Source organism: Entelurus aequoreus, linkage group LG02, assembly GCF_033978785.1.
Source record: "Entelurus aequoreus isolate RoL-2023_Sb linkage group LG02, RoL_Eaeq_v1.1, whole genome shotgun sequence".
NCBI lineage: Eukaryota > Metazoa > Chordata > Actinopteri > Syngnathiformes > Syngnathidae > Entelurus > Entelurus aequoreus.
This window is the reverse complement of record NC_084732.1, coordinates 46371745-46384244: the sequence shown is the minus strand read 5'-3', so window position 1 is coordinate 46384244 and position 12500 is coordinate 46371745. Positions and strand designations below refer to the sequence as shown.

Below are 12500 nucleotides of genomic sequence, written 5' to 3'. Positions count from 1 at the left end.
AGAAAGTATTTACATATATTTGTTGCAATATACTGTTAAAGTTTAAAAGGTATGCAATACATGCAGTAAATATGTTGGTCAAAATGGAAAATAAATGAATACATTTAGTAAGAAAAGATTATTGATGCATATAATTTCCAGGCGTTGGCGGGCCTTGATTTTCTCTCCTGTGCTGTAAATGATGAATGAAATGGATAAATAACATATTGAAGACTAGTGATAGGTAGATGAAGCCTCACTGAAAGTGTGGTAAATGTTCCATAATGTTCATCTGCTATCTGCTGGATTTAAAAATTCACTACATTTGATCTGAAAGATAAAATAAATAGTTAGCAAATTTAAGTGTTTTGGAAAATGTGGAAAAAGTGAAACGCTGTGAATGCTTTCCATATGCATTGTATGTCTTGTACAAAATTATGTTTTAAATGAACCTGATGCTAAAAGTACCTTGTTATTGTGCAATACTAAGATATTGACACACTACATACAGTACAGTGCTGCTAATTGCTGGTTGGCAACCATGATGCTCGTCGCTTTCTAGCTTAAATGCTAACATGAATATAATGTTATTAAAGACACTTGCAAGGGGAATATAACAATGTATATTTAAAAAAATATAATCAACCAAAAATGTATGCAGTACCTTGCAGTAACCCTGCACATCCCTGTCGAAGGAATGAACAACTATCCTCTCCTACGCTGCTTTGTTTTTTTAGGTTGTTGTTTTTTTGCAGTTACAAGAGACGACCAGTGGGTGGCAGTGTTTGGTAAGACACAATAGCGCCCGCTTTACTAATGAATGTGAGAGAAAACAGCTTTTAAATATTTACCCACAATACACGAAAGGGTTAAATCATGAGAATTTTACAAGGCCAATTTGAGTCAGTTTGTTAAGAAAATTCCTAAGATTCAAAGCTGCAGTTAAAGGGCGCTGTCACGTCAAATTTCTTCCCATCACAAAAACCTTCCTAACCCCCATTTACTTCCGGGGTTATTTCCGCTTACGTCAGTTCCTCTTACGTCATTGACAGCGATCGATAGCACTTCGTTTGACTCTTGTTTACAATACAGCGTTAACAAAACGTCTGTATTAATCGGACAAGTATTAATCTGACAAATTAACTTGAGGATATTCCTGACTGCACATTTGACTCGTGGACATATGCGGAAATGAATAACAGTGTACAATAAGTTAATTCATTATCAATCAACATTATCAAACTTTATTCAAACTAAATGTATTCGTTAAATTCAGTTTTTTTTAGTTCTCTGTGTAAGTGAACTAAATTAAAATGACATTTATGTGCACATAATATGTACCTCAGTGAAGTCAGATGACCCGTGGTAAGACAAACGACAGTATTTAGAATAAGAACATACAAATAAAGAAAAACCTTGGGTATTTCTTCAAGACTTTAAAATGAGACAAAAAACTGCAATGTAAAATGATTTTTTATTGTTTACAAATGTTTTGTTCCAAAGATTGCACGAGCTGCACCTTAAGAATGGGGAACACAGATAAAGGACAAAGCGTCAATTATAATCACAACTGGTGGTCACCTCAGAAGTAGACATGTTATAGTGAAAAGCTCTTAAACCACATCAAGGTACAAACCAATAAAGGTTATTAGATTATTATTTTTGAACCAGTTATTTTTTCCCCCAACTTACATATTTCTCCAATCATTTTTTTTATGGAGCAACATAGGTATGATACAATTTATTCACTTTTGTGTCATGGCATACCAGTACTGTATTCAGTTCATCTTTGATGACGCAGTCGATGGCCTGGACTGAGTTTCTGGATACCCTAAAGACTGGCTGAAGAATGCCCTGCAATAGGCCGCTCGCCTTGTCTGTCCAATAACAGAACCTCTGGCCATGCCTTTGGGGAAATTGAAGAAAGGCTCTTCAGATTACAGTTACTAATCCATCCATCCATCCATCCATCCATTTTCTACCGCTTGTCCCTTTTTGGGGTCGCAGGGGGTCGCTGTAGCCTATCTTAGCTGCATTCGGGCGGAAGGCAGGGTACACCCTGGACAAGTCGCCACCTCATCGCAGGCAGTTACTAATCATGATAAACAATACATCAGATATTTCAAGAAGTTGTCCTACCCTTCAATGCCAAAGCGCTCCATTAGAAGGACACACCACCAACGCCGGATTGACTGCATGTCCAGCTAGAGCAGATATAACAATGAGTTCATTATTTTTACCTCTCAGAGCCGCTTATTTTGAAATCTTTTAAATATCTAAATACTTACCACACTGTAGTGAAAAGTAGTGTCCGTACAGAGCCAGAGGGAGTACTAAAAATAGAAAATAGTAATTTTTCTGAACACATGTAATAATTGTGTAATGAAAAAAATATTTCTCTACTTTGTAATAATCTACTAAATTGATTAAAAGAGCCGTCAACATCAATACTGGAAATGTGATGGATAGGAATATCTCTGGAAGCAATAATTGCAACCAAATATTTTTGTAATTTGATGCTGTGTTTCACATCATTGTGGGTGAAGTTTAACCTACTCTTCTTCTTTAAAAATGCTCAACTTACCATGAGCATGAAAACACCACAGTCATTCCCCGAGGTCTGGCGTGGGATCTCCTGGTAATACACATTAGCACCATGAAAATGTATACAGCCTTTGGGTTTACTACAAGAAATGTATATTTTATAGAGTAAAACTATTACCTGCATGTCTTTTCCAGTGAGCTCACTCCAGCTTCCTGGGACGATGTGCTGTGCAATGCTCCTGCAGTAAAAAAGCCAAATGTGAATCGTATGCTTGGGCTTTCCATCCAGGGTCTCCAGCCTAACCATATTGTTTGGAAGAACCTCCATAACTCTGTAACATCAAGGGAATGAGTTCTGGCTTGGTCATCACCAATATGACAATCATGAAACATTTTACCAGTAACGTTGTGGTTAGAATTCAATATTGCATTCAAGCATGTGAGTACATTCAGACTGAATTACAATCCTAGAGTACAATAGTCAAAGACCACCATTTACTTGGTTTCCAATCAAATCATTTTTTCTTTGCAAATGTTTTCACAGATAACAATCAAACAGATGTATTGAGCTGAAAATAGAAAAAAAGCCATCAGCGATACTTTTGGTATGAACATTAGATAAGCATACCTGTAGATGGTCTGGCTCCAGTTTGGGTCCATGGTTCGCCCAGGTCTCCATTTCTTCCTCGCATCCTTCTTGAGGACCTCCATTCCAGGTTGGATGATGAAGCACTTGACCCCCTTCTTCATCCTCTGCCGGTATGACAATTTCTGTCTCTCTTGGGCCCTCTCCACATTGTTGATCACCTTAATTGATTCAAGATGTTTAGATTACAGAGCATTTAAAGAAAAATAAATAACTAAATATTAACCAGTAGCCATTAAGTAATCATCCTTCAACAGTACCCGTTGTCATACATCAACATAATGAGTACCTTTCCAAAAACGTCCTCATACTGGCCAACTTGGAGCTGCACAAAGGCCTCCAGAGAATCCGCCTGGTCAGGAGCTGCCATCACCTCAGGACACTCAGTTGTAACCTTTAACACATTGAAAGACAACACAGACTTCTAAGTATGAATTTATGGCTACAAAGACACTTTCATCTACACAGGAGCGTATTGTTTTGTTCAAAAGGCTGTGGTTATATTAGGGTCCTGGAATGTATGAATGGCACGAATATAATTTCTTATGGGAATATTTGGCTCACAAAATGAGTTTCACATAATGAGCTCGTCTAGGAATGAAATGAACTCATATTGCGAGGTACCACTGTGTAATGAGCACTCATTTTGATTTGACCCACATAGAGCTCAATAAAAACAAACCACCTACCTCCGTAAACATCCGTGCCTCTCGACCAAACATCAGGCGGAAGGGGGAGTACCTGGTCGATGCCTGTACACAGGTGTTATGGGCATACACTATCTCCCTGAGGTTGTCCTCCCACTTCTCCTGTTGGCCCCTGATGGTCTTCCCAATAGCCACTTTAAGGGTTTGGTTCGTCCTCTCATCAAGCCCATTAGTCTGGGGGTGGTATGCTGACAAAACCTGATGTTCAATGCCCAACTCCTTGAAAGCTACCTCAGCCTATACACGAAAAAGGAGTCCGTTACTTGTGTTTTGAGGAATGTGTGTGTCTGCTAAAAATATGGCCAGTTTAAACGTGCAGTTGTAGAAAAAGAAAGTTACCTCTTTCTTGAATTCAGTGCCCTGGTCAGTGAGGATAACTTCAGGCAAACCATGAGTAAAGAAAATGTCCCTCAAGGCCTGTGGGGCACCACAGAAATTATATTAGTACAACTAATAATTACAGTACACATTTATATATATATATAAATATATATATAAATTATGCACTTTAGTGGCTTTTTCCCTTTCTGATTATGGCCATGGGTAAGTGAAACACCAAAATATAAAGAATACCTCCTTCACATTGGCTGCTGTCTTTTTTGGGAATGTTCTTGCTTCAACCCACTTGGTGAAATAATCGGTCAAAGTGAGACAATATCTGTTCCCCTTAGACGACTTTTTCACAGGTCCAAAAAGGTCCACACCTAGAGCATGAATTCCAGTTCTCAGTTTAGCAAATATTTGAATGTGGACTGAGTTTTTGTATAGTTGTGCGTGAAAAGGTGAGGGATGTGTGAATAAAGCCACTCACCAACCATGTACCAAGGTGATATGACCTTGATGGGCTTCAGCTCAGGCGCCTCGGTCTTTAATTTTTCAAAGCGCTGGCAGTCAGGACATGTGCGCACCTAAAAGCAGTAATAAAGGGAAACATATTGTAGATATGATTTGATTCCACAACACTTTGCGACCTACTACTAACTACTAACCTGAGTGTTTCAACTAAAAATAAAAATTAAAAGCAAATATCTTCCTTCTAGGAGCTTGCTTACCCAATCCAATGTGTCCTGTGTGATGGACCGCCAATAAAACCGGGGAGCAATCTTCGCTTGCATCCTCCGTGGTCCAAAATGGCCTGCATGGGCTTCGGTTAACACAGCCACTTTCTCCTCCTCTGTCAAAATGACCCTTCTGTTCCCATGGTACAGGACCTCTTCTACACAGGACAGCAGCACACACAATATTGTAGTGAAATGGTTTCAACAATAATGTTGATTTAAAGTACAGACATTTAACAGTATTATATATTAATTAATATTAGTGAAATGGTTTCAACAATAATGTTGATTTAAAGTAGTACAGACATTTAATGTTGATTTAAAGTACAGACATTTAACATTATATATTAATTATCAACAATAATGTTGATTTAAAGTACAGACATTTAACATTATATATTAATTAATATCACTGAAATGTTTCAACAATAATGTTGATTTAAAGTACAGACATTTAACATTATATATTAATTAATATCACTGAAATGTTTCAACAATAATGTTGATTTAAAGTACAGACATTTAACATTATATATTAATTAATATCACTGAAATGTTTCAACAATAATGTTGATTTAAAGTACAGACATTTAACAGTATTATATATTAATTAATATTTTTTGCACGTTACCACGAAGACAGAAGTTCGCAGCAGCGGCCCTAACACTCCGCTTGAAATGTTGCGAAGCCTGCTGGTGTTTGACATAAGTCCCCAGGGACAGATAAAGACGAATATTATCCAGTGACACCACCATTTTCAGGAGATTTGGATTTATCGATCGCTGGCAATGACGTAAGAGGAAATGACGTAAGTAAGAGGAACTGACGTAAGCGGAAATGACCCCGAAAGTAAATGGGGGGTAGGAATGTTTTTTTTTTTTGTTTTTTGTTTTTTTTTAAAGTTTTATTTATACATTTCAACATTTCAACTATCAAATAAGTACAAAAGTAGTACAAAACAGTACAAAAAGAATACAAAGCAGCGCCAGGGGGTTATAAATTCAAAGTAACTAAAATAGAATGCAAAAAAAACATATATATAATATAAACAAAGTGCAAAGCCATAGGCTCACTCAATTTCAGTAAACAACTCAAATTTGGAACACAGCATAATCGTCTTCACAGCTTTCTGGTTGCTAGAGGTAGAGAGTGTCTTAATGTACAGTTCTAACTCTTTTTTAAAGGCACAAAAGACAGGTCGGGTATTGAGAAACTTACATTTATGAATATAAAACTTAGCCAATAGTATAATGAGGTTGCAGAGGTAAAATTCATTTTCAAATTTTTGTTCATATAGTGTAAAACCAAATATCACATCTTTAAAACAAAGCACAAATGTGTCGTGAATATTGTCCAGGATGAAGCGACAGATGCCCTGCCATAGTGATCGAGTGCTTTCACAAGTCCAAAACAGGTGGTAAACAGTCTCTGGATGCATGTTACATAAGGTGCAGGTAACATCAATGTCCTTCTTGTATCTAACCATCACAGTCTTTACAGGGTAGTAACGATGAATGATTTTAAAAGATATCTCTTTGACTTTGTTGGTAAGTAAATACCTGTTAGGAAGGGACCATGTTTTGACCCAGCAGATGTCATTCACAATATTATTCCAGAGCGCAATTACATAGGAGACAGACACACAATCATTTTGGAATAAGCTGCGGATTTTTCTGTTATTTTTCTGATCAAAGCAAAGTTTCCCCACAGGAGTGTCAAGTGGATCATTCACAATTTTTACAGCAGAAAGAGGAGATGAGTAAGCCCTGTACAACATAACAACACCCGTTGGAATGGCATCAAATACAATGGCAAATTGTTTGGGAGTTACAGGGACCTTAAAGTGGTTGAGAAATTCTTGGTAATTAAAAAGTTGACCTTCCTTATTGAAAAGCTGACTCACTAAAATAATATCATTGTTGAACCAATTGTTGAGGAAAAGAGATTTCCTTTTGTAACATATATCTTTATTGTTCCAAATGAAGTATTTGGTAGGTGAGAAATTGTGCTTGTATATAAGAGACCATGCCAGAAGGGCTTGTTTGTGGAAGTTTGAAAGAGCAACAGGAATCCTATCAATGCTGTAGTTACACAATAGCAAAAATTTTAGGCCTCCAAGGTTAGAAAATACATGATGAGAAATGAAGTTCCAAATTGAGGTAGGGTCTTTCAAATAGTGTCGTATCCAATTAATCTTGAAGGTGTTGTTTAGTGTAGTGAAATCCAGAATGTTTAGACCACCCTGATTATAATTGTTCATTATAACAGATTTCTTAATATAATGAATTTTGTTTTTCCAAACAAAGTCAACAAGTATTTTGTCAATAGTTTTACATATTTTTTGGTTAACATCTAAAGAAATAGCCGCATACGTAAGCCTGGAGATACCTTCTGCTTTGGAAAGCAAGGTTCTGCCTTTTAAGGATAAATCTCTCTGTAGCCATTGGTTAAATCTTTTGTTAGTTTTTTCTACTATTGGATTAAAGTTCAAGACCGATCTAGAACTCTGATTTTTAGTGATAAGTATTCCTAGGTAATTAATACTATCCTTAACTGGAATTTGACATATAGACATCATTTCACATCTCTTCACAGCCATTAGTTCACACTTATTCACATTCAGACGGAGACCAGAAGCCAAGGAAAAAACATGAATTACATCCAAGGCAAGAGGAATTTGAGAAGAGTCCTTCAAAAAGAGTGTTGTGTCATCAGCCAGTTGGCTGATAGTTATTTCTCTGTCTAATATAGAGATCCCCTTTAAACAGCTAGATTTTATATGAACCGATAGCAATTGGGTGGCTAACAAAAATAAATATGGAGAAATAGGACAACCTTGCCGTATCCCACGTTTTAATTCGAATCTTGGGGATGTACCAGATTTTAGCTTTATTGAACTATTGCCATTGCAATACAAAGTCTTGATTGTTTTGCGGAAAAAATTGCCGAAGCCAAATTTGTCAAGTGTCCGGAAGATAAATTCATGTTCGATCGAGTCAAAAGCTTTGTAGAAGTCCAGGAAAAGCAGGAAGCCTTCATCATTAATGACCTCTGGGTAATCCAGTATGTCAAGTACAAGCCTGATATTATTCGAAATGTGTCTCCCTCTCATAAATCCTGACTGTGTCTCATCAATTATGTCATCCAGAACCAATTTTAAACGTTTAGCAAAAATAATAGCTACAATCTTATAGTCATTGTTTAGGAGGCTAATTGGACGCCAATTATCAATAATCAGTAAATCTTTGTTTGGTTTGGGTATAAGGGTAATGAGGCCTTGTGTTAAAGTTGGAGGAAGGGCACCTGTATCAATACTTTCACAAAACACTTCTAGTAAGAAAGGAGCTAGCTCTTTTGAAAATATTTTATAGAATTCAGATGTAATACCATCCACCCCAGGAGATTTGTTATTTTTTAAACTATTAATTGATTCCACTACTTCCTTGAGACAGATTGGACGGTCACAGAATCCCTGGTCAGCTGTGCTGATTGGCTTAGTTTCAGTTAAGGCATCCATAAACGAAATAGCATCACTTTCACAGTATTGACTATTGTATAATTTTTTGTAAAATTGAGAACAATAATTTGCAATCTGTTTTGCATCATTGCAAATCCAATCGTTTATTTTCAGTTGATCAATGGTGTTGTTTTGAGCCTGCGATTTTTCTAAACGAAAGAAATACGCAGAATTTTGTTCACCTTCCTCCAGCCATTGTTTTCTAGATCTTACAAAGGCTCCTTCTGCTTTCGATTGATACATTTTGTCTAATTTATTTTGGTTTTCTAAGAGACTTTCTTTTTCTTCTGCTGACATATTATCTGGACATAAAGAGGATAATGCAGTAATGATGGAAATCACATTTTCTTCCTCAGAACGCTTATTCTTAGCTAGATTACTGCAATATTTTCTAATAAATTTACCTACCTGTAGGAATGTCTTTGTGATGAGAAGAAAATTGGCGTGACAGCGCTAACTTTCTCACCGGTGTTGTAAACATCTTGCGGGTTTGCGCACCGAGCCCGTGCGTAACGCGCGCACGTACACAAATGCACGCGCTCTATGTTGTTAGCTAATTATAGATTTGGCTGGTTAACGTCAGTTGTCATCTGCCATTGTAGGAACTGCCTTTTGCCCACAATCTCATTAAGTTACGTGGAAAATGTAAGAGTAACGACAATATATAAAATGTCCTAAAATTATGTGAAAAATATAAAGATTACGAATAAGAAAAACAAGTTTGTTTTTTTTGTTAATAGTCATGAAGTTAAGAGTCATTTGTAGGAACTGCCTTTTGCCCACAATTTCATTAAGTTACGTGGAAAATGTAAGAGTAACGACAATATATAAAATGTCCTAAAATTATGTGAAAAATATAAAGATTACGAATAAGAAAATCAAGTTTGTTTTTTGTTAATAGTCATGAAGTTAAAAGTCATTTGTAGGAACTGCGTTTTGCCCACAATCTCATTAAGTTACGTGGAAAATGTAAGAGTAACGACAATATATAAAATGTCCTAAAATTATGTGAAAAATATAAAGATTACGATTAAGAAAAACAAGTTTGTTTTTTTAATAGTCATGAAGTTAAAAGTCATTTAAGATTTAGGAAGATTAAACCAACAATGCGTGGTTACATAAATGAAGTATTCCTAAACGGGAAAAAGTAGATGTAAAACATTTTTTAAAAAAATGTAAATGAAAAAAATTAAGTTGTAAAGCTTACATGATTTAGTCAGAATTATACAAGCGAAAACAAGTCAAGGAAAATGTTTGTAGAACAAACGTTGCACAAATATCAGGAAAGTCAGATTATTTCAAGAAATTAGGTTCCATTACAAAATTAGATTGAAAAAGGTTTGAGGAAAAATGCCGCAGTTGGGAGAATAATCATCTTTTTAAGGTGGTAAGAACATATTTAAATTGATGAGTACATTTAGGAGAAAAAAAAAGTGGTAAAGTAACATTTGGAAAGTAGTCGTATTGTTCTATGAAAAATGTTGGCCCATTTAGAAAATAAAAATACTTTAAGAAAAATCATCCTCCTGTCAAACCTTGCAGCATAAAACTGAAGTTATCCAAGTGTATTATTTTTTTAAACTAATAGAAGTCCCACAATATGCCTTTGAAGAGTGTGTGATGAATGGTTCCAGAAGAACATTTCGTCACGCTGTTGAAAATAATGTTTTTATTATTTACTTTATTTCATATTCAGAGTGGAAATACATGGCCTCTGCACACTTATCATAACTATACTAACTTTTCTCTCTTGTGCAAGTAGTCTTTGCCAGTGAGTTAGTCAACACTTTTTTGTGTTCCACAGCTGACAGGAGGGGTTGGGAGGGAGGACTGAGATTTGAATGCACAAACGGGCAATGAATGAATGAATGAATGAATGAGTCCAACTTGTTGTATATCATCTATGGACCACAACGCCTCCTCTTTTTGGCATGAAGGCTGTGTGACGTTCTCCAACATGGATGACATTACTGTGTGTGTGTGTGTGTGTGTGTGTGTGTGTGTGTGTGTGTGGTCATTAGGCAACAGAGCGTGCTGAGTGCAGAGAAAATACTGTGTGTGTGTTGTGTGTGTGTGTGTGCACACACTAATACAGAAGCTCATCTGTTAACATATTTGTCCCTAGTTAGGAATGTTTCTTATTATCATTAAAAACCCATCTTTCACTAACAATCCACATCTTCTAAACAAACTAATCAATACAATGATTGGTACAAATGAAGTCTGCAATGTTTTGTGATGCTGTGACATTCTATGGTAGTAAAGCGAGGCGTAGAGCAGTTGTTGTCGTCGTTAGGCCGCCTTCAGCCCGTGTTAGATGTGCAAACAAATGCATTGCAAGGAAACATGCAGAACAAAAATGACACTTGAGGAAACAATCCAAAAGCTACATAAAAGCTTTATAAATACATAAACTCTTAATAATAAACCCTTAATGGAGACATGTAGCTGTTGTGGTAATAACAACAACAACAATAATAATAATAATAATAATAATAATGAGTGATAGCTGGCACTGTTGTCTTATTAACGTCTAGTAAATAGTAGAGCTGCGCAGGTCATTCATGCCTTCTTTGGTTGACTGCAGGACTCACAAATGAAGATGAGCTCAAAAGAAGACAAAGGTGTTGTTAGAAAGAAAGAAAGAAAGAAAGAAATGAAGAAAAACAGCATCAACTCTCAGCAGACAACTGCGCCTCAATGTCCACTCTGCAGATGGGGCACTTCTTGTTGGTGAGCAGCCATTGGTCCACACACAGCTGGTGGAACAGGTGCATGCAAGGCAGGCGCCTGCAAAACAAACACACAATGTGCTGTAATAAACATGCATACCAACACTGAACATATGTTGGAGCTGATGAATGATGCACACAGAAGGTGACTAGTGCTGCATTCAAAACGGCTTGGAAATCTGAGATATTCCAATTGGATCTTACTTATCTCACCTCCTCCTTTTTTGGACAGACTTGATCACTATCTAAACCAGGGGTGTCAAACGTACGGCCCGCCAACAGGTTTAATCTGGCCCGCTGCCCACAAGATGACTTTGCTAAGTATAAAAATGAGCTGCAATTTCTTAATGAAAGAAACTGCTGTTCTAAATGTGTCCACTGGATGTCGTAATAGCAATTCAAGTGTAACCCACATCACACATCAAATGACATGTCAGCTGATTTTAAACGCCCTCTGGATTGGCTGCCACTACTCCAATCAGCGCAGGTGCAAGCAATCAGCTGCTCCTGTTGTGGCTGGCAGCAGACTAATGCTATAGCGACACACAATACATTCTTTATCTGTAAATTATTCACTCAAAGGATAAAATAACAAAACGGTACGATGCAAAGACTTAAGTCAACATGACCATCAACTTTGTAGTTCCGTGCACCGCTCGCAACTGGTTGACGGTGCGATGGGCACCCTGAACTCTATTGTAAAAATGTGTGTTTCTACATTGGTTTTTGTTTTATTTTATGCTTAATCCAGCATGTTCACATTGGTTAAGTTTGTAGTTGTTTTACCTTTAATTCGGCTATTATGGTGTCATTTTGACAACTGTTTTGACTGTATTATAATTGTAATATTTAAATGATGATAAATAAATGTGTTGTAGCAGATCTCACCAATGCATCAGTTTGAGTAAACAATCGGTTGCTTTTTCAAACAGGTCTTTAATGGTAAACTGGAAACATGAGAATGCCAAACAGGAAGTGCTTAAAGTTTAATGGCTTTGTAAATACACCGAGACAAAGTCTAGGTTCATTATGTTCTTCATGGTGTCTCTTTGAAACTGCAATTTTTTTCCTCAGAATTTTCATCTAACAATGTGTTTTGCCAAGAGGAATATTTGTGATGTGTCCATTTTCAGAATGTGCTTTTTCTACTTTTGGCCAAAGTAAACAATCTGAAGTTGTCTTTATTTTTAAATTATTATGCCATGATTTTACCAGTTCGCCCCACTTGGGAGTAGATTTTCCTCCATGCGGCCCCTGAACTAAAATGAGTTTGACACCCCTGATGTAAATTACTTTTTATCTTATGTTATATCTGCA

General features: G+C 36.6%; 1 protein-coding gene across 6 annotated transcripts in view; it reads right to left on the bottom strand.

Annotated features, from left to right (window-relative positions):
- Positions 1-10102: 10102 nt before the first annotated feature.
- Positions 10103-12500, bottom strand: part of rnf111 (ring finger protein 111) — a 97949-nt gene continuing 95551 nt past the window's right edge. For all 6 annotated transcript variants that reach the window (XM_062027777.1, XM_062027794.1, XM_062027784.1 and 3 more), the window contains one exon: positions 10103-11241. In XM_062027777.1, coding sequence (XP_061883761.1) covers positions 11124-11241 — 118 coding nt within the window. In that variant the 3' untranslated portion in view covers positions 10103-11123. The remainder of the gene's footprint in view (positions 11242-12500) is intronic.